The sequence below is a fragment of the Streptopelia decaocto genome (genome assembly GCF_964273445.1).
Source record: "Streptopelia decaocto genome assembly, chromosome: 3".
In the NCBI taxonomy this organism is placed as follows: Eukaryota; Metazoa; Chordata; class Aves; order Columbiformes; family Columbidae; genus Streptopelia; species Streptopelia decaocto.
Genome location: NC_138656.1, coordinates 12662496 through 12688498, shown reverse-complemented (window position 1 = coordinate 12688498; position 26003 = coordinate 12662496). Strand labels below are relative to the sequence as shown.

The following is a 26003-nucleotide window of genomic DNA, read 5'->3' as shown; positions in this document are numbered from 1 at the left end:
CCAGCCACCCACCAGCAGACAGAGATGGCCTCAGCCCTCTCTGTGCCAGGCTAGGCAGCACCCGTCTCCCTTCCCTGTCACCAGCAGGGAATGTGCCTCCACAGCCTGGCAGCGCCCACAGGCCCTCACAGCCTTTCCCCTCCCCACACCAGAGATGGGAAAAGCAAGCGGGAGCATCACAGCCACACCAGCCCAGGCTCAGCCACAGCCCCAGTGCCACCTGTGCCTCCCTCGCCACACCACACCAGCCCTCTGGTGCTGTGGAGACATGGCACCCTCACCGGTAGAAGTGCTCGAAGGTGTGAGCAAGCTCCAGGCCACTGAAGACAACAAAGGGCTCCAGGATCTGCTGCAGCTGCTGCAATGGCCCCATGCTGCCTGCAGCCCCCTGCAGCTCCTGGATCTGCCTGTCCAGGTAGCGGGCAAACTGCTCGCTCACCTGCAGAGGAACAGGGCTGGTGCAGAGGGGGCTCACTGGGGGCCAAGGCTGGGCTGGGGAAAAGTCCCTGGGGGGAACAGCCAGGAAACCCTGGGGCTCTTGGGCAAGGGCCAAGGGTGTGCAGGCACCAGCCCAGAACAGCACACAAGCACTCACAGCTGGGTACCATCCAGGGCCACCACAGGACTTGGTTCCGTGACCTGACTGTGGGGCTAAGACACCCCCACCCAGAGCTCACCCAAGGCTGTGGGCCAGGGCAGCCTCCCAGCCAGTGCCAGGGGCTGGTGACACCAGGGCCCGGCACTGGTGCCACGCTCCCTTGACTCACGTGCAGGGTGGCGAGGAAGGAGAGTTGCAGCAAAGCCCCTGCAAAGCCCTGGCCCAGGGCCAGCATGAAGGCGGCCTGCTGCCCAAAGAGCTCCTCTGTGGCCCCACGCAGGCGCTGGTACAGCCCGCAGTATCGCTCCACGAGGTCTGGTGCCTGCCCTGCCACCTCCAGGAACCCCTGCACCTGCGGGGAGGCAGCACGACAGGGGTGAGCCCCACAGTGGGACGCACCTGTGCCCTGTGGGAACCTCCACAGCCTCAGCCTTGCTCTGCCAACACCGGCTGCCTGGGTCCCAGCCAGAGGCCAACTGGAGGCCCTGGTGCTGTCAGGGGCTGCTGAGCACTTGGGGTGAGGAGGGAGCAGAGCCCGAGGGCTCAGCAGAGGCTGCGGGGGCAGGACAGAAGTGCAGCAGGCACCCACCCAGCAGGAATAAGTTGCCCAATGCTGGACCCATCTCCCAGCCTGGGCACAAGGGCCAGGCTGATGTCTGAGCCCTGCCAGGGTGGCAAGTGCAGCAGGGCTGTCCCCATGCCCCTCCAGGCCCTGCAGAGGCCAGGTACAGCCCCGCACCCCCCCCACTATCCCAGGGCACCACCAGGCCCCGCTCTCCACTCTCCACAACACCTGCCCAGCACACAGTCCCACGTGCACTTTCTGGCCTCACAACTGGCTGTCCAAGCTCTACCTGCTGCTGCACCACGCCACGCCAGCACTGCGAGATGCCCCACAGGCTGCTTGACCTCTCCACCGCTGCCTTCGCAGCCCTGGCTGGCACCTCCTTGTTCTTCCTCTCCTGCCCGCCTGCCAAGGGACAGCCCTGGGCTCAGTGTGGCTCTGTGCACAGGCTCCACACAGCAACCACAGCAGCCTCCCCCTCTCCCCAAGGGGCAGAGGAGATGCCGGGGAGGCATGGCCGCAGTAGGGGCACAGCCACCATTCTTCCCCAGCTCAAGAGCCACAGAACCCTCCTTAGAGCTCCCAGGCAGATCCCCACAGCCCGGCACTCAGTACCACCATCCCCCAGCTCCATGGGAGGGCAGCCCCTCACTCACCAGCTGCTCTCGCCTCCTCTGGCTCTGTGCTGCTGGGGTCCACATGCACCAGGAGCTGGGTCAGGCACCGCACACGGGAACCAAAGACAGCACTGCGGCTGGTGGCACGGCGGGGCAGCTCCACACTCTCCAGGTACTCCCTCAGCAGCCAGGCCAGGGCGCTGATGCCTTCGGGGTCTGCGAGGCCAACCAGACTCAGAGCGGGGTGCCTCAGCCTGAGGCACAGTGTGGATGGGCCCGGGAGAGCACAGGGTACCTGGGCTAGTGATGCTCTCCACCAAGGGGCTCACCAGGGCCTCCCAGCACGTCCTGCCCAAGGCCTGGGCTGCCTCATCGTCAGGAAGGAAGCGGTCGGCAAAGCCCTGCTCGTGCCGCAGAGCCTGGTTCAGCCTGCAACAGCAGCTGGGCAGCACACAGTGGCGGACTGCAAGGTGGCCCCGGCCCTCTGGGACTGCTGGTGGCCAGGAGAAGCCAGAGTCCCTCCCTGTCCAGCTGGGACACCCGGCTGCTCCTCTCCCGGCCCTACAGTCCCCTTGCGGGCTGCCACCACCATCCCCCCAGGCCATGGGACGCCGGGGACATGATGACACAGTCGGGAGACAACTCACTTGCCAAAGAGCTGCAGTAGTTGTCCCCGGTCCCGGCAGATCTCCTGGCACCAGGCATGAGCCTGAACAGTGTACGAGAGGAACGTTCGCCAGCACAGCTGCTCCCTGAAGACTGGCCAGAACGTGGGCTTGGGACCCAGCACCTCGATGCCACGCACACGTGTGTCAATGCCGCCCTACAGGAAAGTGTGACCCTTAGCTCCTCCAGCCTGTCCTCGACACCCTACACTGCCAGTTCCTGGCCTCCTGCTCCCCTACCTGCTGGCACCGCTTCACTCGGATCTGGATGATGGGCCAGAAGCGGGTCATGTTCTCCAGCAGGACCACTCTGCTGTCTGAAGGCAGGATGGTCACCTGCAGGCAGACAGCGAGCTCTCAGCACGCCAGGTGGCGAGCACCAGCCACCCTGCGTGCTCCCCAGCCACCCCACGTTACGGCCATGAGGTGTGTCCCCCAGCAGCCCCACACAGCCAAAGGGCATCCCCGGCAGGGCCCCATTCATGGCTCACAGCCCCAGCGCAGGCTGGGCTGCAGGGCTGCCCCTGCCCAGGTCTCCAGCTCCCGTTGCCTACAGCCAGGAGGAGGCTCCCACAGCAGCTCCTGCTGGCCCCACCTCCCTATGGGTCCCATGGCCAGGGCAACACCTTCACAGGGCACAGCAAGGACCAGCCCACTGCTCCCGTGGGGCCCCATGGCCAGAGCAGCCTGTGCCAAACTCACTGTGTTCAGCTCAGTTCTGATGGTGGTTGGGCTGTCACCCCCCAGCACCACGACACGGGCCGGCATGTAGCTGGAGTCCTCGCTGGCCACCAGCATGCTCATCTCCCTGCAGCACAGCAAACATGGTGCTGCCAACCTGTCCCCACCTCCCTGCCCTGGCCCCTGCCAGCCCCACACACCGCTGCCCACGTCCAGCAGCCCCCAGGATGGGGACCACTGGGGCAGGGCTCACACAGAGCCTCCAAAGCCCTCTCCTCCTTGTACAGCTGCTGGCCCTCCTGGCCCCAAGGCCTCCCAGCCCCACTGGGACAGCCTCACCTGACCAGCACCCCACACTGCATGTGCACAGTGATGAAGTGGGAGCCGGTGCTGCCATTTGACTCCCAGTAGGTCTTGGGGTTCCTGTCTGTCAGCTTGCTGGCCCGGTGGGGGTTGGAGGACACCTGCACCTTCTCCCAGCACTTGTCCTCCTTTGCCTCCACGCTGGAGCCTGTGGGGAGAGCATATGGAGCCTCCAGCCGCCTGGCCAGCACATACCAGGCACAGGGCTGCAGATCCCTGCTGTCAGTCACCTCGGCACAGATTGCGCAGAAAGACGTCAAAGAAGGGGATGCTGATGGGCTGCTGGCTCCGGCGGTGCTCCTCTATCTGCCCCAGCACCAGCTATGGGATGGGTGAGGCTCTTACCAGGGGCCCTGGGTCCTCCTCCCCTTGCCCACCACAGGGCTGTGGCAGGCAGGGAGCAGACGGCTGCCCCTCAGTGCCAGGGACGGCTGGATGCCGCAAGACCCAGAGGCCCAGTGCAGCCGGGCCTTCCCAGGCCTACCTGGATGCAGCCAGCCAAGATGCTGGTTGTCAGCTTCCTGCAGAGGCTGCTGTACTTCTCACAGTCGGTCACCAGGTCGAGCAGGGCTGGTGCCAGTGACGGGGCTGTGCGGTGCTTGTCCAGGGCTTTGGCCAGAGCCTCACGAGAGCCCGCGTGGCACATCACTGCAGCACAGTCCTTGCTGGCACTGGCCAGGCGGTGCAGGAAGCCCACAACCTCCTGCACCACCTGCTGAGCGGCAGCCATGAGTGGCCAGGCTGGCACCAGGAGCCCTCCAGCCCCAGCAGCGGGTGCTGCAGGGCTCCATCCCCCCTACCCTGACACTGCAGCGGGGCTCGCCAGAGACCAGCCGGGCATAGTACTGGGCACACTGGCCACGAGGATGTGGCCATGGCCAGGACGGCCACTGCCCCCCTCTCCCAGTGCGTTAGCCATGACACACTGGACTCCAGCAGGCAGGGACCTGCTTCACCAACACTGGGCCCAGCCAACGCACAGCACAGCCACCAAAGCTGCCCCTGCCCGCCGGGAGTCCCGCAGCCTCCTTACCTCCCCATCGCTGCTGTGCGCACTCAGGGAGAACAAACAGGGCTCCACACACTCGTGCCAGGGCAGCACATCCTCCTGGTAACCCTCCAGGAACTTGTTCAGGATCCTGAGTGACAGGGGGCCAACTCAAGCTGGGGCACAGACAGCAGTGCCAGGGGGAGCCCTGCTCCCTACCCCACTGACAAAGCCAGCACTCCACATGGACCGGGAGCCAAGGCTCCCCAGGCATCTCGGACACCACACCAGCACCCAGGCATCTGCTGCACTGCCCCAGCATGTCCCAAACAGCATCCAGGCATGTGCTGCTCTGTCCCACATGGCCCCGTGCCCCGGGACATCCCAATCAGCACCTGTGGATGTGCTGGGGTGCACCTACCCTGGCCCACAGTCAAATTGAACACCCCCACCAACACCGACAAATGTGCTGTGTCCTGCAAACATCACCACGAGCACTCACACCTGCTGCGGAGGACCCAGACCCCCCAAGGATGCTCAGGGACCCACCTGAGGATGCTCAAGCTCATGGCCTTCTCTGTCCCCAGCAGCTTCAAGCTGCGCAGCAGCAGCCTGAAGCACCCGTGGTCCTGCAGCAGCCGGGCTGCCTCACCAGAGGGGACGGGGCCTTCTGCACAGAGCTGCCGCTCCAGGACCACCACCACCTCCTTGGACAAGGTGCTGTTGTCCCCCAGGCTGCCCAGCAGGGTCTGCACGTCCCCCAGGCCCAGTGGCACCTCTCTGCCTGCCAGGACAGGGACATACAGGCCTGGCCCAGGCACTCACAGGAGCCGTGCCATGGGGTGCTCTGCCCCACAGGTGAGGCAAGCCATGCCTGCTGCATCCCGGGGCCGGGGCACAGTGGGGCTTTGGGTGCACGGTACCTGCCATCTCCAGGCGCAGAGGTAGCCGGTGCTCTGCCAGGCGGTTGATGGTGCTGAGGGCCAGCATGGCCTGAGGGCAGCCAGTGCTCTGCCTGTCCCACCAGCAGCTCTGCAGCACCGTGTGGAGGTCACAGCTCACCAGCTGCTCTGCCAGGCCCCGGTGGCCGTCAATCAGCATGTTCACCACCAGCAACCCATTCTGCACGCCTGAGGAGCCCCTGCAGGGACAGAGCCATGCAGGTGCCTTCCTCCCCCCAGCACAGAGCCTTCCCTGCACCCACAAGCCACCTGCCTGCCTTGCCCGACTCTCAACACAGAGGGTCCCCCCACCCCCAGCCACTGCCCTCGCTCTGCCCCTACCCTGGCACCCTCTGCATGGTGCTCATGGCAGCAGGGATGGCACTCAGCAGGCTTGCCGAGCCCTCGCTGGAAGCAGAGCCAATGCTGGCAAAGATCTCTCGCATCATCTGCATGTCAGCCTGGTTCAGGGGCAAGACCTTCCCACTGGTGCCTTCTGGCTTGCCAGCCACAGCTCCCACCAGCACCTTCAGGGCCTGCAAGGTCCAAGCAATCAGGAGGGCATGGGGCATCTTCGCCACACCTGGGCAAGCCAGTGCCATTCCTGCCTGCCTCCAGCATACCCTCTGCCACACTCACCGCCAGGCCGGCCTGCTGCACCAGGGCAGAGGAGGCGTGCCGCTGCATGCCTGCCAGCACGGCCCACACACCACCCTCTGTGGCAAATGCCATGCGCCAGTCGTATTTCATCATCAGTATGGCCAGCAGCCGCAGTGTCACTGCCACCAGCGCCTTCTCTGCCACCTCAGTGCTCAGCAGCTCCACCACCGCCTTCACCAGCTTCTCCCTGCACAGGAAAGGATGCCTCAGGAGCAGCTGCCTGGCACTGCTGCTGGCACAACAGCAACCTGGGCACTGCCAGCCACCTTCACCCTGCCCACATGGCTCTACCGCAGCTGGGTCAGCCCCAGGAATCACACTGCCTGGAACAAAAGGACACAAGATCCACCACTCTTGCCTTCACACTCCAACTGCCACCATCCGCCCTCCCACCTCCAGCACTGGCCCCCATCCTGCCAACACAGCCCTCCCCAACCAGCAGGATGAGTGTGCAGCACACCATGGCTCACCCAACACTCCTGGTCCCCAGCCCACCCTGGACTTTGCTGACTCGCGGCTCGGGCTCAGGCTCCTCCTCCAGGATCTTCATGATGTGCTTGAGCCCGGCTAAGCACAGTCCCAGCTCTGAGCTGCTGCTCTGGATCACGTCCACCACGGCTGCCATCTTGGCTAGCGAGCCCCTCTCACTCGCCTCATCGGAGCTGCCCAGCACTGGCGGGAGGGAGGCAGAGACATGGGCACATCAGGGCAGCAGTGACGCCCCAGTACCTCCCATAGCACTGAGCATTCACAGACCCAGCACCCACGAGCTCCCCCCTTCCCACACAACCCCCAGGTGCCCTGCCCAGAGCCTTCCTCCGCTACAGCAATGAGCCACCTCCAGCTCCATGTGGGTGCCCCAGTGCATCGCAGGCCATTACCTCTGATCTGCTCCTCTGGCACCTCTGGGAAGAACAGCCCTTCTCTCTCAAGGAGCTCATTAAACAGCTGGGAATCCGACTTAGCCACTGCAGCAAGGGCATGAGGTGGCACTGTCGATGCAGAAAGCTCTTCCTTCACTGCCTTGGCCATTGTGATTTCAGGGTCAGTGCTCCTGCAGCCAGCACCCTCCGAGGACACTGCAGTGCTCACCCTGGCATCCTGCTCAGCCCTCCTACCAAGGAAGTATTTGGTGTAGATGTGGGACCCATGCAGGTCACGCTGGATGCTGCCCTGGCACTTCTTCTCCAAGACCCGCAGCACCTTCTGGGCCAGCTCCACAGGTACCGATAGCTGGATCAGGGCTTCTTCATCCACCTCCGACAGCTGGACAGATGAGGTCAAGTTCACCATCAGGCACTCACTACTCCATGCCCCTCCTGACAGCCAGTGCCAAAACAGACAGAAAAGCTGCACCACCAGGGGCCTCCAGGGCCACTCCCCAGTGCCACCCTCCCCTGGCTGTCCCCAACCCAACTGCCACCAGCCCAGACCTCCCACCTGCACTCACCACCCAACCGCAAACAGCAGAATCACCCCATAGGCTTGCCTCACCTACCCAAACCTCCCTGGACACTGTACTCTTCCAGGGTCATGGGAGATCGCATTTTCTCTCATCTCTCTTTCACCCCTTTGCTGTGCCCAGCTCTCCACACATCCACCATCCCCCACTTACCCATTTCAGTCCCATTTCTGCCCCATTCAGGCTGTCCCTGCACTGCTCACGCTTGTTGTCTCATCCTCTGGGATCAGTCGCTTCACTCTCTTCCTCCTTCCCTCCCATTTGCCCACTGCAGGCTCTGCCCCACACCTGCTCCCCCTGGTCCTGCTGGATGAGACAGATGATCTCCTTCTGCCCTTGTGCTTCCAGCTTCTTCACGAAGAAGAGCAGCTCCCACCACTCAGCACGGCTCAGGACCTCTGAAGCCTTGGACGGCTGCTCCCCCAGGTATGGCAGGGAGTACAGCCTCCCAAAGGGCTTGCAGAAAAACGGCTGCGCAACTGCAGGAGAGCAGAGTAAGGACAGGCACTGACAGCCCTGCCAACTTCCCCATCCTCTGCTGCACACCCCGTGCTCCCCAGGGAAAGAGCTCATGCGGAACATCTGGGCAGAAGAAATTCCCACTGTCCCGCGGCCCGCTATGGTAAAGGGAGGTGACAGGAAGGCAGTGAGCGGGGGAACAATCTGGGAAGAGACCCTAGAGAAGCTGTAGAGATGGGGATTAACATCTTCATTTGAACCTCTTTGGGCTGTAAATGTTAAAAGCACCTCTAGTTCACTGGTCCCCCAGCCTGTTCCCACAGTGCCTGGAGCAGCCAGGGCAATGCACCAGGCCACCCACCACCTGCAGAATCCACACTGCCAGCACGCAGCTGCAGAAGGAGAAACAGAGCTGGCCCAAGACAGAATCATAGGATAGATTGGAAGAGACGTTCAAAGCTCATCTAGTCCAATCCCCCTGCTATGAGCAGGGACACAGATCAGGTTGCTCAGAGCCCCATCCACCCTGGCCTTGAATGTCTCCAGGGATGGAGCATCTACCACCTCTCCGGGCAACCTGTGTACTGTTTCACCACCCTTGCCATAAAAAAATTTCTTACTTATGTCTAACCCGAATCTCCCCTCCATTAGTTTAAAAGCATTACCCCTTGTCCTATCGCAGCAGGCCCTGCTAAAAAGCCTGTCGCCATCTTTCTTACAGACCCATTTTCAGTACTCAAAGGCTACAATAAGGTCTCCCTGGAGCCTTCTCTTCTCCAGGCTGAACAACCCCAACTCTCTCAGCCTGTCCTCACAGCAGAGCTGTTCCAGCCCTCTGATCATTTTTGTGGCCTCCTCTGGCCCCTCTCCAACAGGTCCATGTCTTTCCTGTACTGAGGGCTCCAGAGCTGGATGCAGGACTCCAGGTGAGGTCTCACCAGAGCAGAGCAGAGGGGCAGAATCATGTCCCTCGATCCACCCTGGCCACACTCCTTTTGATGCAGCCCAAGATGCGATTGCACTTCTGGGCTGGAAGTGCACATTGCTGGCTCACGTCCAAGACGCTAAACAAGTCAATAGATTGGAAGCTAATTCTGCTATGAACTTCTCTCTTTTCGAAATGCCTCCTCCCTGCTAATAGGGCAAATACTTACAGGCAAAAGCAAAACAAGTCTGCACAGTTATCACACTCCTTTTAGCTAATGCATTCAAAATTAAGAGAAGGAAATAAAATCTATTACATAGGTTAGATATTCCCTAGGTAATTTAGAAATAAGAGCTGAATGAACACTTGCTGATATCTGCCACGCAACAACTTGCAGTTCTCTCTGCCAGTGCAATGTGGGTGACATCCACCACCTCAAGACTCAACAGAAAAGGGACAAACTCACTACAAAATGCCCAAGCGTGCCAAGAGCAACTACATAGACATCTGATTACCAACAGTCATTCCGTGTGAGCTAATTTATCCAGCTGACAAGATACATAGCAGAAAGCATCTACTTTTTCAATTCAGTTTCTATGTGGGATATCATGACTGGAAAGAGTTTTACACGGAAGTGAAACAGAGCCTATGCTTCTGCCAAAATTAGAGATAAAGAAAAAAGGCAAAGTCTAACCAATTTGTTTTAACTTAGCCACTTCAAACCGTTGTGCAGTTAAGTCTTTAATTACAAGAGACGGGAGCCATTAAAGAAGTCATCTTTTCAACTGGCAATAAGAATATTTTGAAGTGGCTAATTAGCTGCTGATCTCATGCACATTCTGTCTCTTGCAGCAGTTAAGTCCAAATTACTCCTACAAGATCACAGGCATGATAAAAGACAGTTTTCCATGGCCAGAGTCACATCAGATGCCGAACTAGAAAGGGGTATGTGAAGTCTGGGTTTTCCCTTTTATCTTCTCCCAGTACAAGGGCAATGTCAAAGGATTCTAGGAGGTTCTGCAGATGTCTTATGAAAACAGTGCATTTACTGCTCACCTTGCCCAAAACGGAGTGGTATGAAGTTAAACAAATTGTTGGCACGTTAATGCTTTTAAAAATCCACGTGATTTATTTAAGGGGATCTGAGTGTGCATAAAGCAGCTTCATCTCAGAGAGATCCTACATTCTTTTTTTGGTTTGTTCAGTTAATTCAAACACATTTTTGACGGCTGCAGTTTAAATCCAATGTTATGCTTTTTATATCATGACTTTTATTATATCACGACAGAAGTCTAGGATTCAAAAATACTCCATGCAACCACAGACCGTTTAATTATTTAACCAGCTCTACATGGTCATGCAAACTAAAAGCTCATGGTACTTTCTAAATCCAACCTGGTAGTTACTATAAGTTTAGCCATATAAAGTTCACCACTTGAAAATATGCCACAGCAGAATCAGAGATAACACAGATATAAACATGCAGCACATAGTCTCACCTGTGTCTAGATTAGAGCTCTCTATCAGACTACATTCTTTTTCCTGAGCAGCAGGATCTTCCCACTGATCTCCAAAGCCAATGATCTCCAACATGTGCCAACGCATCCAGTAGGTCTGACCTGTTGACTGCCATAAAACCTGTGGGTGAAACAGATCTAGATGATCAGATTTGCTCACGCATTCAATCCTCATGATACATCTGTCCTCCCATTCATCAAATGCAAGGAGATAGCAAGCAATGTTCAAGAAGACTACTTAATTCATATACAGATTTCAACACACACATTGTCTAATTTTAAAGCATACCACCTTTATTAACTTGTTCCCCTGGTTACACCTGGATCTTTGTTTAAAAAAAACACACCAACTTTGCCTGCAACCACTACAGATCTCATCTAGCACAGCAGCAGTGACAGAAGTGCATGTAGTTAAGCATGCCCATTCAAAAGTGCCCAGCAGTAGGTGCCTTGGGAAAAGCACACAAAGGAAGAACTGCCTCAAGGTAGATGAGCTGTATATAAAGGGTCTTGAGGCGCAAACCACCTGCTGAATGCAAATGTAAAGAAAACTGGTTTTCCTACTCTGATTTTACCTTGTATTAGTTATACTTTTACACCTTGGTCATTCACCAACCCTCTCAGACAGGTTTGGGGCTCTTGACAAGCATGTCTCAAATAAGGCAATTGTTTTCTGTACTTTGTCCAAGTTGCCTCTCAAAATCAGAAGGATTTTTTTTTAATAGCTTCCCATATTGTAGTTTTACATTTAACCTTCTGAGCAGAAGGAGGACCCAACAAAACAGCAAATACAACATCTCAAAAAAAAAACACACAGCAGAAAAACATCTGGGTTACATGATTCACTGAGCTCTTTTGGAGTTACACCAATGCTACTAGGACTCCATTGTGCTGGAGAGATAAACAAATAAGATGCTGACAGGTTTTAAGAAAGTACTATAAGGAAGGAGATTGAATTAAACCCTACAAACACTAATTAGTCTTCAATTAATCCCTGACCAAGTTATGTACCAAACATCATATCAAAGGAACCATGGAAAGAGATGACTGAAGGATCAGATACAAGAGTGAAACTTTTTCTTGGAGAGGCAAAGAAAGCAACAGAAAACAGAGCAGCAAAGGAAAGGTAAGAGGTGGTAGGAGACAGACTAATGATGGACTGACCCAAATCAAAAATGCACATGAATTTGCATTTTACACACAGAAGACTGACAGCAAGCCTCAGACAGGACAAACTGCAAAAGCAGAACTAATCAAAAAGGAAGGGATCAGATTTTAATAAAGACCAGTTCTTGTAACCTGAACTCACTAGTCACCAGCAGATAAACTGTCAATACAAAACGAGTGTGATACACAAGATGAGAAAGAGGAACAGAGATAAAAATCAAGTTTCCCTTTGAAGACAGAGTGATGGCAAAAGCACCAATGATCAAGCATCAATGATCAACGTCATTACAAAGATGTTTTTGAGGGGTCAGATTTCTGGTATCTCCCTGTGGAGAAAAACCTCATTGAATGGTTTGACTCACAAGTTTCTCACATTACTCTGGGGGACTGCTACGGACATATACAAGGATATGAACATGAAGAGCAAGGTAACAATTAACACCCACAAAGCCTGCATGTACATTCTCAACTTCCTAGACAGACTGGGGGGCAAGGAACACTAACAGTGGCAGAAATTAGGTGCTTCCAAATATAACAACCAAACTTTTCACTGAATATTTATTACCATGTAGATCTGGTTTTGCCAGTAGTGTGAGCCTTACAGAAGACTGTTATTGAAAATATGCCTGGATGGAGCAATTGCAAGTTCATTCAACCTTGTTAAACAGAAAAATAGACAGGGACCAACTGGACAAAGCGAATGGATGTTAACAGTACACTTCAGCTTGTGAATTAAAAAAAACTGAAATTTATATCATAGGCAACAGGAGAAAAAAGTGAAAGGATCTTGGTACTCTTTCCAAGTGCCTCATTACATTAAGAATAAAAGCAAGTACAGGCTTATAAGAAATAGAAAACAGAATTTTAGAAAAACACAGATCTTAGAAAGCAAGGAGCATAAAGACAAAGAGAGAATCAGCAGGAAACATATTTCGTTTGCAATTTATCCTTACAGACTGGTTTATAAAAGACAGAAGATTTATCAACCACTTAAAAATAAGATGCAGTTATTCAACTGAGGGGACCTGCAATGAAATATCACCTACGCATGGTCCAAAACTAGAAGATTATTTTACTTGAATGTTGAGTAAATACAAAAGAAACAAAACAAACTGATAACAGGTATAGAGATACAAATCCAGAAGTTGCCACAACTGAGAGGGAAGCAAAATTCTGTTCAGAGGAGAGAGATGAAAGACATGCCAAGTAATCTGTCAAAAGCACATCTGGTAAGTAGAAAGGATTTAGATTGTTCAGTGGTACTTCCATGTGACTGACAAACACTAAAACCAGTGCTTCTAATTTGAGAAAAAAAAAAAAGTCGTCACTACAGCTTCACTACTTTGACTTTGGTAGTGTGCAAACCATTAAAGCATACTTTAGTGGAAGGAACAACTAAAGGTGTTCAAGAAAACAAATTTTAATTAATAGGAAAACCCACTTCAAGTTTCATTTCTGTCAGATTGATGCATTAGCTTTCTTTGCCAAAATAACTGATTTTCTAGATAAAAAAAATCAATGCATTTCAATTGTCAACTTGAGTAAAGCACAGGGTATCAAACGGTAAATTATTAAACCAGAGAAGAACGTGATTAAGTAGAGGAACTGCGGGCAAGAAATCTGCTTAACAGAACTCAAGAACTTAGTATGAAGGGGAAAGAACAGGACTAGTAGAAGGTGCAAATAAGATGGGCAGGACATATTTGCAGAGCACGTGCTTCCCTAACAGTTACACTCTCACAATACCAGCACATACCGGTAACATCCACCACCAAACACACAGATAATGCTGGAAGCATCCTTCCTGCATGTGAACATTTCAGAGCATTTTAAAGCTGCTGGTTTAAATTCCATCTGCAAGTGCTCCAAAACTAGAAGGTAGTTAAGGAGCATGGACCAGACTAAGCTAAAGTTACCCAAAGGTGACTGGAGAAATTAATCCTAAAAGCAGTTCTCACTGAATGAACAATATAGTATCAGAAGGAAGAAGCAGTCTGCAACTGGCTGAGGAAAAGAAAAATATATTCACACAAATTCCCTGTGTTCAAGAAAGACAGACAGTAAGAGAAAAGAAATAAGTCAGTGTCCTGGTTTTGCTAAAAACAAGTTTCTCTTTCAGTGAATTTTGCCTGTCAGCTAAAGCCTTCATATTAACTGCATTTTCCTGGAGAACCAGACACATGTTTTGGTAAACCTAGCAATGGAATGCAAACATATTGATAAGCATAGATGGACATCTCGCGAGAGGGGCGACGAGAAACAAGTGACCAAGAAACTGACCAACTGCGTATAACATTCCATTCACGTGAATACTTCATATAAAAGTGGGAGATCACGAGGATCTCGCCCCTTCTGCTTATGGCCGACCTTAGGACAGGATCTCGCTGGTTGTCCCTGAGAACTGAGGCCTAGTGAGAGACTGAATCCAGCTCCGCTTGGTTGCAGAGTCTAAGCCAGGACTTTGGTGGCCGGCTCTGCAGTTGCTGAGACTTTCAAGACTGGTTTTGTATATTTTGTATTATTTTCTCTATTCTTATTAGTAGCATTAGTAAAATATCTTTAATTTTTCCAGCTCTCTTCTCTCTGTCCTTCTTTCCCTCCCGATCGCCTGTCCTTAGTGGGAAGGGGGGAGAGGGAGGGGCAAAACGGGGGAAGTGGGGGGGAGAGGAGGTTAACAATACATCTGCCAGGGTTTTATTGTCACCCCGCAATCTTAACCCTCGACAGTCAGTGTTCTTAATCAGTTAATTTTTGTTTGTGAATGAAAACAAAGGTATTATACAAAGTAAAATGGGCCATAGTCCAAGAAGGCTAGAGAATCTTGTGCTTAACAAAAGCCAAAAGCAGATTTAAAGGAGGTGGTCTCCAAACATAGAGAAGGCAATGGCAAATTCTTTACTTCCTCTCTGGAACGGCTGGTAATGAACAAGTTCCAGCAAGAGAGATTTGGAAGGAGTATTATCAAGTCATACATTTCTACAGATAACACAGTGAGGCTTTTCAACTATTGATTGTTGAATATCAGCAACACAGAGTTTTGCACTAGCATGGCACTTAAGTATGTTCAGAGGCCATTTACATCCACATAAATCAGCTTGAAGTGGGGAAACCTTTGAGCACAGGCTGAAGTAGCACCTGAAGTACAGCTCCGACCAACTGAATTGGCCTAAGATTCCCTATTTATCACCTGCAAAACTACAGTATGCACTTGTGCAAATTACTTTGAGGCAAGAAAGCAATACTAAACCCACAACTGCACACACTAACACGTGTGCAGTGGTTACAGTTTCTCATTTGAATGGTTATTATCTCAATTTAATACAGATTTCACTAACTGAATTACAGCCCTGTTTGCAGCCAACACAACACTGGACTGAGCAGAGGACAAAGGCAAAGACAGCCCTCTATCTATGGATAGCAGCTAGCTAAAGCTTGATTTTTTTAGAGAACACAAATTGTGCCTGTAGCTGCAATGTTTGGGAAGTTCAAGAGCATGATCAAAGTGTAGGTTTAGCACACAGCCTATAGAAATGCCCATACACAGACTAGTGATGCACAAAGCCCACCGGTTCCCCAGTGCATAGTCAAAACAAAAATCTCAGCTCTCACTGAACATGCCCAGCCTTCAGGACTGAGCAGAAAGTATCAAGAAAAAGGTCTAAGTAAGAACAAACACTTCTCTGTGCCCACAAAAAGGCTGGAGCAGCATTCACATGGTCTCCCACTCCCAGGCCTGAGGCAAAGCCCTGCTGCTCAGGCCTGCTGCTCCAGCACTGACCAAAACGCTAGCAGGATGTTCTGGGAGGTGGTCCCAGATGCTCTTTTGCTTTCCATAGGGTTTGGTGCTACTGTGTTTTGAGCATAAGCTGCTATCAGGGGCGGGGTGAGGTTTCTGCAGGAGCTGCAGTCCGGAATTCACAATGGCTGCTCAATGGAATTGTTACTAAGAAAAAGAGCTGCACATCGGTGTTGCCACATGGTGAGAGACTGCACTGTGTAACCCTCACTTTCTATATTCTTTCATTTTTGTTATCGTTTTTCTTTTTGCTGTCCTGTTAAATTCTTCTAATCCCGGCTCACAAATTTTGCCTTTTGTTTCCTGATTCTTCTCCCCATCACACCAGCCACAGGGGAGGGGTGAGCATGTTGCATGTAGTTCTAGTTGTTGGCTATGGGGGGCTGGGGCTAAACCATGACAGTCCTTTTTGGCACCCAATACAGGGCAATGCTGGGCTGGGATAATGACAGATCTCACCAGAGCATGTTAAAATGTGCATCTACTAAACTAGATAAGTAATCACTGGTCACGATGTTGCTTTGTTTGTTCACATGGCAGCGTTATGTGAATGTATTATGTGAATGTGCTATGTATTCCCTGCAGTGCTGTTTAGCACCTCTGGGAGAAGGAATAGGGTTATCATATTACTGTCCTGTGTAATATAGACTTACAATATACTAACATCTCTTGCTACGCCGCTAGGCTGGTATTTGTATGTGGCATTGTTGTCATTTCGGTACCTTGTGTGCCATCTCTTGAAACAGATCAGTAATCACACCCAATCTATGGGTGCAATCTCATGTAACAGCCCCATATGGCCAATGCATAAATCTAGTAAAGACTGGAGACTAACTGCAGACTGTAATGGCCTGAAGGAAGTTACAGTTCCAGACATGTTAAAACTGCAATTTGGACTGGAGTCCATGGCAGCTCAGTGGTATGCCACAACTGACAGTGCCAATGTATTTTTCTCTATTCCTTTGGCAGCGGGGTATAGGCCACAGTTTGCTTTCACCTGGAAGGGCATCCAGTACACCTGGAAAAAACTGCCCCAGAGGTGGAAACACAGCCCCACCATCTGTGATGGACTGATCCAAACCACAATGGAACAAGGTAAAGTTCCAGAACACCTACAATACATGGATGACATCATCATATGGGGCAACACAGTAGAAGTTTTCAAGAAAGGTGAGAGAATAATTCAAATTCTTTTGAAAGCCAGTTTTGCCATAAAATGAAGCAAGGTCAAGGGACCTGCACGAGAGACCCAGTTTTTAGGAACACAATGGCAAGATGGACATCATCAGAACACAATGGATGTGATCAACAAAACAGCAGCCATGCCTCCACCAGCTAATAAAAAGGAGACACAAACTTTGTTGGGCGTGTTGAGTTTTGAGTTTTTGGATAATGAATATTGCAGACTACAGTCAGATTGTGAGCCCTCTACATCAAGTGACTCAAAAAAAAAACAATTTCAAGTGGGGCCCTTAACAACTACAAGCCTCTGAACGAATTAAAAGGGCAATAGTTCATGCAGTAGCACTTGGGCTGGTCTGGACAGGACTAGATGTTGAAAACATGCTCTACACTGCAACCAGAGATAATGGTCCTATCTGAAGTCTCTGGCAGAAAGCACCAGGGGAGGCTCAAAGTCGACCCTTAAGTTTTTAGAGTCAGGCATACAGAGGATCCAGGGCCAACTATACTCCAACTGAAAAAAGAGATATTGGCAGCATATGAAGGGGTCTGAGCTGCTGTGTGGAGTCCAACACAAGTCACAGAAGCCCCTGAGGGACCAGGCGAATCAAGTCAATTTGCAGAGGTGAAAGTCATCCAGCTGGCTTTAGACATTGGTAATTAGTAAAGTGGCTGGTGCTTTACCTCTATACTGACTTGTGGATGGTGGCAAATGCCCTGGGGGGGTGGTTACAGCAATGGAAGAGGAGCAACTGGCAGTACAGAGGCACACCTGGGCTGTTGAATTGTGGTGAGATACTGCTGCCCGACTAGAGAACCTGCCTGTAAAAGTGCACTATGTTCATGCCCATGTGCCTATAAGTCAGTCCACTGAAAAACAGCAAAACAACCATCAGGTGGATCCAGCTACCAAGATTAAAGTGGCTCATGTAGATTTGGACTAGCAACATAAAGGTGAATTATACCTAACTCGATGTGTTCATGGTGTCTCAGGTCATCAAGAAGAAGATGCAACATATAGATGGGCTTGTGATCAAGGGGTGGACTTGACCATGGACACTATTGCACAGGTTATCCGTGAATGTGAAATGTGCTGCAATCAAACAAGCCAAGTGGCTGAAGTCTGTGTGGTATGGGGGGCAATGGCTGAAGTATAAATATGGGGAGGCCTGGCAGATTGCCTATATTACACTCCCACAAACCCACCATGGCAAGTGCTATGTGCTTACAACGGTGGAAGCAACCACCTGATGGCACAGGGAGTCATGGCAATCAGAGAAAAAGGGAAACATTGCACCCACTTTTACAAGGGTAGAAAGGAGGACCCTGGGAACTAACAACCCGTCAGCTTCACATCTGTGCCTGGGAAGACCATGGAACAGATCCTCCTAGGAGCTGTGCTAAGGCAAATGGAGGACAGGGAGGTGATTCAAAACAGCCAGCACAGCTTCACCAAGGGCAAGTCCTGACTGACCAACCTAGTGGCCTTCTACAATGGAGCAACTACATCAATAGACAAGGGAAGAGCTATTGGTATCATCTATCTGGACTTCTGTAAGGCCTTTGACATGGTCCCTCACAATATCCTTCTCTCTAAATTAGAGAGAGATGGATTTGATAGGGGGACTATCGGGTAGATAAGGAATTAGGTGGATGGTTGCATCCAGAGAGTAGTGGTCAACAGCTCAATGGCCAGATGGAGATCAGTGACAAGTGGTGTCCCTCAGGGGTCCATACTGAGACCAGTTCTGTTTAATATCTTCATCAGTAACATAAACAGTAAGATCAAGTTCATCCTCAGCAAGTTTGCAGATGACGCCAAGCTGAGTGGTGAGTTGACTGCAGTTGTCTGAGGAACGGGGTACCATCCAGAGGGACCTGGACAGGTTCAAGAAGTGGGGCCATGGAAACCTCATAAGGTTGAACAAGGCAAAGTGCAAGGTCCTGCATCAGGGTCAAGGCAACCCCCAGTATCAATACAGGCTGAGGGATGAAGGGATTGAGAGCAGCTCTGAGGAGAAGGACTTGGGGATACTGGTAGATGGAAGACTGGACATGAGCTGGCCCTGTGCGCTTGCAGCCCAGAAAGCACATCTTATCTTGGGCTGCATCAAAAGGAACGTGGCCAGCAGGTCGAGGGAGGTGATTCTGCCCCTCTGCTCTGCTCTGGTGAGACCCCACCTGGACTCTGTGTCCAGCTCTGGAGCCCTTGGTACAGGAAAGACATGGACCTGTTGGAGAGAGGCCAGAGGGGGCCATGAAAATAATCAAGAGCTGGAACAGCTCTGCCGTGAGGACAGGCTGAGAGAGTTGGGGTTGTTCAGCCTGGAGAAGAGAAGGCTCCAAGGAAACGTTATTGTGGCCTTTCAGTACTTAAAAGGGGCCTCTAAGAAAGATGAGGACAGACTTTTTAGCAGGGCCTGTTGTGACAGGACAAGGGGTAATAGTTTTAAACTAATGGAGGGGAGATTCAGGCTAGACATGATGAAGACATTTTTTATAGCGAGGTGGGTGAAACACTGCCCCAGCTTGCCCAGAGGGGCGGTAGATGCCCCATCCCTGGAGACATTCAAGGCCAGGCTGGACGGGGCTTTGAGCAACCTGATCTAGTTGAAGATCTCTCTGCTCATAGCAGGGGGGTTGGACTAGATGACCTTTAAAGGTCCCTTCCAATCCAAACTATTCTATGACTCTGTGATTCCTCCCCTCTTCAAATACTGAGGCATTTTTTCTGAACTCTGGCACAAAATTTGCAACTCAACTGCAAATACGCAGCTCTAACAGCTCTTTGCAACATCAGTTCTCATTTAACGTCTACTCAACAAAAGGGTCTTTTTAAAGGAAAACATCATGGCATATACTCACAGATCAGAATAAACAGCTACATAGACCGTGTCCAAGCCACTGAGCACAACAGCATGTCCTAAGTACACCGACTCATATACCAAGAGTTAAGACCTTTTAGCACCTTTTGCTGTGTTACTCATCTGTGCCAAGCTAGCCTGTTCGCAAACCACCCCCAAGATCAAACCGAGGCTAGGGACTGTTCCTGGGAGGCACAATATGGCTACCTGTTTTAGGGGCTAAGAAATCTCAGCAGGACAGCCCATACTAAACCAGACTAGCTTTCCTTGGGACACATACTTCCAGCTCTGAAAGGTGACTTCTTTGCAGGAAGATGCAGACACTGTCCTAATTATTATATGCCTAGTGTCCAACTTCCTGCACATGAAGACATCATTAGGAAGTCATCAGTCACCCCTGTCACTTCCCTCTGCCATCCCAGCCAGACTACTTCCACTGGTGACCTACCTGTACAGTGTGCATGCTGTTAGTGCTCTGAAGACACTCGCCTTCCTCCCCAGCTCTAACATCACGACAGTCCTCCAGCAAGCGCACTCGCATGCCGCGCCGGAGGTTTGCCCGTAAGTACTCCACGTAGCCACTGCGGTCTGCGAAGTCTGATGAGGTCAGGAAGGCACAACCCTGCTTTTTGTGGGGACCATGATTTGAATTGAGCCCAGGCATTTGGGCAGCAGTGCAGGATGTGGCCCCATGCTGGAAGATGGAATGGGTGGTGCGAGGCTGCAGCTCCTGTCTGGGCAGCGGTTCTGGCTTGTGGCCATGGTCCCAGCCCATCACATGCACCAGCTCCAAGATGAGGTTTGCCATGGCCATGCTGAACTCAAACTCCTGCTTCACACGGCTTCTCTCCTCAGGGAGCAGGCTGGGCACAGCACAGACCTGCTGCTGCCCTCCCTGCTCCAGGTCACTGCTGAGCTTGTCCAGGAGAGAAGTGACACACAGGTAGTGTTTCACCAGGATGAAGAGCAGCTTCCCAGGGATCTGCAACAAGCACAGCTGTCAGACTCCAGCCCACAGAGCGCCTCCAGCCCCCACATCATCTCCCGGCTCAGAGACAAGGCTCTCCCCTTGCCTCCCCACCACCCCCAAGCCTCAAGCCAGGCCCAGATCCTGTGCCAGCTCTCCCTATACCCAGTCCTGCTTAGCTGCTCAGTGATGACTGCCCTCCTGTCTCAAACAAGGACCCCAGCTCTGGCCACTCGCTCTCACCCCTCCTGACCCCTGAAGCCCACAGGCCCCAGGCTGGCAGGGCCTGCCGCTACCTGGGGAATGTGGATCCCCTCAAAGGACATGCGGTGCTCTTCAGAAGATGTTGTCTCAGCGAACAGCTCCAGCAAGGTGTAGCGACTGTCAAAGTCCATGTGCTGCTCAATGCCATCCTGCTGGCTCAGGGACAGCAAGACATAGGCTCTGCTCCCTGCAACAAGAGAAACTCTTCAGGCCCCTAAAAACCCTCCCCAGATTCCGCCCCATCCCTTTCAATGAGACAGATTCACAGGCAAGGAACAGCTTCGCTGCTCAGTGTAATCTGGATTAGCAAAATTTTACTCCACTGAATAAAACTGCATTTTTTCCACCCCTAACACTGCAAGATTCTCCCGAAGCAGCCACCCCAAATAACCCAGAATAGGGTTACAGGGAAGAAAAAAAGTGAAGTTTTAATCCGACTCAGCCTCCCATCTGCCCCACTGCAGAGCCACATGAACTTGGACACTAGGACAGGGAAAGCCAGACCTCTTGTGGGACACACCACCACCAGCACCCTTCCAGGTGCACACAAGCCCCATCGGGCACTTGCAGGCCACAGCAACTCCTCTCAAACGAGAGGATGGGTGAGGATCAGTGCTCTACCCACCGAGGCTGGAGGAAAGGCTCCCCACCAAGAACAGGCCAGAGCCATTCCAACTGACAGCATGCAGCAGAGACAGCCCAACACTCTGCCAAGGCCTCTTGGCATATATCCTGCTAATGGTTACTCAACATCCCAGCTCAGGAATCTGTCAGGGAAAAGAGCTCCCAAGTCTCAGAGCACCCCAGACAACTATGACCGAGAAGGCGCTTGGAAGCTCCAGTCTGACTCTTCCCCTTTTGCCAACAAGCCCCAAGACACACTGCTTCCCAAGCAGCCCACACCCACAAAAGGACCTGCACCCCTCAGCTGCCCAGCAGCACCTCCTCAGTGGCACTGAGCACTAGCAGCCCCCACCTGCATCATGTGAAGCCAGGGCCCTCAGCATGTTGCCAGCACTGTGGCGGATTTGCTTCTCCTTGTGACACAGCATCTTCATCAGCAAGTCCAGGGCTCCCGTCTCCTTGAAGGCACTTGCCAGCGAGCCAATGCTGGCGTAAGCGCTCAGGACGTGGATGGTGTTGAGGATGAAGGACTCAGGGGCCCCACTCCTGCTCATCTGCCGCCTGGCTCGCTGCACCAGGCTCCTGACATCAGCCTTCATCTCCAGCAATGAGGCTTCATCCAGTGGGACATCTGCAGTAAACGGGCTGGCTGCCTTCTCCTCTTTCACCCACTGCCCTTCCAGCTTTCTCTTGCCCAGCAGTGTTGGGCAGGTGGCACAGACCTCTTCTGCAGACATCCACATGGAGATGTTCTCCGGCTTGGTCTCTGCACAGGAGGCACCGTTGTCTCCCACTGCTCTCTCTTCCAAGCTGACAATGCTCCACTGGATCAGGTACTCGGGTTGGCCGTCATGGCCCCGTCGCTGCCGGAGCAGCTCCTGTGGGTAGGCCTGCAGTTTGGGTCCCAGGTGCACAAGTAGGTTGCCATTGTGCCTCTCGTTCACCATGGCAGGAAAAGTGCCTGCAGAGACAGAGGGGAAGTAGAGGCAAGCTTTTATTTCTGAGCTGCATGCCAGGGAAAGTGTGCGCACGTACCTCAGTTGCTTGACAGTAGAAGTGGCTTTTGACCCTGAAATCCTGGACTCAGAATAAAGCTCTGAAGAAAACCCCATTTTGCATAAGGTCACATCCTCACTTCAAGAAAATAAGAGCCAGTGTTTCATTTACAAACCCTGTTCCCAGCATTATTGGCACACACAGAAAGAGGTTCTCCACAAAAAAAAACGAAGGCTAAATTCAGATCCTCCTACAAGACAACAAACAACAACAGGAGCCCTGGGTCCTGTTCTCATCTCTGCCCCTGTTCACAACATGACCCTGTGCAAGTTGCTGCTTTTGCACTTCTGCCTTTTCTCTTGTTATTTAACATTTATATCTGTTCAGACTGCAAGTTTACCCAGACCTCAGTCTTCAGGCAGACACTCTCTCTCACTGTGGAGCTGGACATAACTTGAGTCACCAGGCCCTGAAGAAAATAACCAGCAATCTCTCAGATCAACTTCATATATATCAAATCAGGTCACTATCCAAAAGCCACTCAGTATTTCCTCCTTGATGTCCTCTCAGATGTTCTTTGCCTTTATGATGTTTAACCAATGGGTAAATTCAACAAAATGAAAAGATTGCTGTTCTCTGCTGCCTGATTGTTCAGTGTATCTTACGACTACTAAGAAGCCATAACACGTCTTTGCTTTCATCTATTCAAAGAGGACCGTGAAATAATTTGCTGCCTGAGTGCGAGTAATCAACTGGCCAGCTGTAGACAATACCATACACAATGATCTGACTTCATTACTACAAAGGATGCCAGATCAGAGTCTGATAAGAAGGTTCTCAGAGGAGCTCAGGCAGGTGACAGTGGGACACATGAACAGGCCCTCGTCACTGACACATATTAGCAAAAGAAGCAGAGAAGCAACATGCTGTTCAGCTGTTAACACAACTCATTCTTAAAAAAGGAGCTAACATACATCAGAAATAGTCAATCCATGTACAACTGAAGAAGATACAGACTGTCAAAGACGATGATAGGCACATAAAAAATGTTTCTCAGGTGTGGTTCTGAACTCCACAGAAATTCATACCTACCTTCAATTGTGCCTGCCTTGGAATTTGCAAGAAGCCAGCTGGGAATCTTCTTGCTGTCTCTCTGTAATAAAAGGACCAAGCTATTCTCCTGTGCTTTGTAACAGTGTTTAGATGCCACACCATAAACCAAAGATTTTCCCTAGCTGTGCTTGTACAGTGCACAAATAAAATCCTACCCAAGAGGTTCACATAGAACAAAAATCACAGTAAAACAGAAGTCTCTGTGAAACATTATTTTTATAACTTCACCCTATCCCCACATCATGGCATTTAGTATGAAAAAAAACTCTTTAGAGCAGAGCTAACAGAAGGGGCCCAAAAGGATTTGTAGCTAGGTATACGAGAATTTGGATTTAGGGCATCTGAAGAAGTAGCTGCAAGGTGTATAATGCATGAGGCATACCGGAGCTTACAACAACCCACAGCTAAACTGTCAGACTGCTTAAATACACGCACTACAGTAAGTTTCAGAGTTGTGGCAAATGATACTTCAGCTGTGATGCCAAATCCATCAAGAACCACGGCAACGGGTTCTGAAGCACAGCCCGGCCCGGCCTGGGTACAGGCAGGCAGAGCATCCTATTCCATCCCATCCCATCCCACCCCCAGGGCTGTAGGGCCATGGCCCACCCGCTCAGGGAACCGAGCGGGGCCGGCATCTACCTCGGCAATGGCCACCGCGGAAAAGCCGGGTTTTCTCGGGCCGTTCCAGACCGATCAGCAAGCCCCGCTCCTCCTCCTGCTCTCTTCGCTCCCCGCTGTCCGTCGCTCCCGCCCCAGGAGCCGCAGCGAGGCCTGCCGCAGCGCCACAGCAGGGGAGCAGGGGCCGGCGGGTCCGGCTGCGGCGCACGAGGTGGCGGCTCAGCCCCCAGATCCGCCCCGACACGGGGAAACGGAGGCGCCCCCACACGCGTGGAGCTTCCTCGAGTGGCCCCGTCCCCGTCCCCCCACTCCCAGCGCCGTCGCAGGGGAGGAACCTGCGCAGCCCCGCGCTCCGCACTTCCGGGTCCACGGCACGCACGGGCGTGCGCACCACGCCCCCTACAGGTGACGGCAAGAGCCGCGAGAGCTCGGAGAGAGGATGGGAAAAGTTTGAGCAAAGACACCTAAATATGAGTTAGAAACAGGTATTCTATTGCTCTAAAGTAAAACTATAGCTTGGTTTAAAGATGCACCTGATTTACTTCTTTTTGCCACTTATATCAGTCCCCATCACAGAATGACGTGGAATAACAACTGACATGAATTATGTGTCTTCAGAAAGCATTGTCCTTATTCATAGTGCCACAACTTTTCATTTCATGCAGTGCGACCTGTAGGTTTAAGATACTCATTTACAAAATGGGAAGAAGAAGAAGGACATAAGCAGAAGTACCAAAAACATTGCCAAGGATATTTGTGAACCATATTCTTTAACCTGAATCAGAAGAAACAAGATGACAACCATTTAGAAAGGGGATGGAGGTTCCTGTTCAAGACTTTATATGTGATAGCTGATCAGGATAGTAACTCAAAGAGTTTGGTCAGTGGCCCAGTGTCCATGTGGAGACCAGTGACAAGTGGTGTTCCTCAGGGGTCAGTACTGGGACGGGCGCTCTTTAACATCTTTGTCCGCAACATGGACAGTGGGACTGAGTGCACGTCAGCAAGTCTGCCGATGACACCAAGCTGAGCAATGCGGAGGATATGCTAGAGCGCATCCAGAGGGACCTGGACAGGCTCAAGATTTGTGCGCATACAAACCTCATGAGGTTCAACAAGCCAAAGTGCAAGGTCCTGCAGGGCAACCCCAGGCACAAATACAGGCTGGGCAGAGACTGGATTGAGAGCAGCCCTGAGGAGAAGGACTTGGGGTGTTGGTTGATGAGAAGCTCAACATAAGCCAGCAATGTGCACTTGCAGACAATGGTATCCTGGGCTGCATCAAAAAGTTTGTGGCCAGCAGGTCGAGGGAGGTGATTCTGCCCCTCTGCTCTGCTCTGGTGAGACCCCACCTGGAGTCCTGTGTCCAGCTCTGGAGCCCTCAGTACAGGAAAGACATGGACCTGTTGGAGAGGGGCCAGAGGAGGCCACAGAAATGATCAGAGGGATGGAACAGCTCTGCTGTGAGGACAGGCTGAGAGAGTTGGGGTTGTTCAGCCTGGAGAAGAGAAGGCTCTGGGGAGACCTTAATGCAGCCTTCCGGTACCTAAGAAAAAAAAGCTGACAGGAACTTTTTACAAGGGCATGTAGTGGTAGGACAAGGAATAATGGATTTAACCAAAAAGAGGATAGATTTAGGTTAGCTATAAGGAAGAAATTCTTCACAATGAGGTTGGTGAGGCACTGGGACAGGTTTCTTAAAGAAGCTGTGGACGCCCCATCCCTGGAAGTGCTCCAGGCCAGGTTGGATGTGGCTCTGAGAAATGTGGTCTAGTGGAAGGTGTCCCTATGCGTGTCAGGGAGGTTGGAACTAGATGATCTTTAAAGTCACTTCCAATCCAAACCATTCTATAATTGTATGATAATATCTTCTGATTCTTCTGGCTACTGCTAGAAACTAGAAAAAAAAATTGAATTTGGGAGCTGAAGACTGCATCTGCAGCAGCTCAAGGTGTTTGTGTTACAGTG

General features: G+C 51.9%; 1 protein-coding gene across 1 annotated transcript in view; it reads right to left on the bottom strand.

Moving 5' to 3' along the window:
- CUL9 (cullin 9) overlaps nucleotides 1–24307 on the bottom strand; it is a 36940-nt gene extending 12633 nt beyond the window's left edge. The window contains exons 1-25 of the mRNA XM_082047809.1: nucleotides 24057–24307; nucleotides 23394–23454; nucleotides 21658–22266; nucleotides 20714–20868; nucleotides 19899–20432; nucleotides 10424–10562; nucleotides 7829–8019; nucleotides 6960–7344; nucleotides 6549–6750; nucleotides 6058–6265; nucleotides 5761–5954; nucleotides 5401–5618; nucleotides 5027–5261; nucleotides 4523–4628; nucleotides 3974–4201; nucleotides 3720–3810; nucleotides 3466–3637; nucleotides 3148–3253; nucleotides 2686–2781; nucleotides 2428–2603; nucleotides 2076–2209; nucleotides 1820–1996; nucleotides 1453–1568; nucleotides 768–950; nucleotides 282–439 (exon numbers count right to left, since the gene is read on the bottom strand). Of these exons, the coding sequence (XP_081903935.1) occupies nucleotides 282–439; nucleotides 768–950; nucleotides 1453–1568; nucleotides 1820–1996; nucleotides 2076–2209; nucleotides 2428–2603; nucleotides 2686–2781; nucleotides 3148–3253; nucleotides 3466–3637; nucleotides 3720–3810; nucleotides 3974–4201; nucleotides 4523–4628; nucleotides 5027–5261; nucleotides 5401–5618; nucleotides 5761–5954; nucleotides 6058–6265; nucleotides 6549–6750; nucleotides 6960–7344; nucleotides 7829–8019; nucleotides 10424–10562; nucleotides 19899–20432; nucleotides 20714–20868; nucleotides 21658–22252 (4799 nt within the window). The 5' untranslated portion in view covers nucleotides 22253–22266; nucleotides 23394–23454; nucleotides 24057–24307. The remainder of the gene's footprint in view (nucleotides 1–281; nucleotides 440–767; nucleotides 951–1452; nucleotides 1569–1819; nucleotides 1997–2075; nucleotides 2210–2427; nucleotides 2604–2685; nucleotides 2782–3147; nucleotides 3254–3465; nucleotides 3638–3719; nucleotides 3811–3973; nucleotides 4202–4522; nucleotides 4629–5026; nucleotides 5262–5400; nucleotides 5619–5760; nucleotides 5955–6057; nucleotides 6266–6548; nucleotides 6751–6959; nucleotides 7345–7828; nucleotides 8020–10423; nucleotides 10563–19898; nucleotides 20433–20713; nucleotides 20869–21657; nucleotides 22267–23393; nucleotides 23455–24056) is intronic.
- Between the last annotated feature and the right edge of the window lie 1696 nt (nucleotides 24308–26003).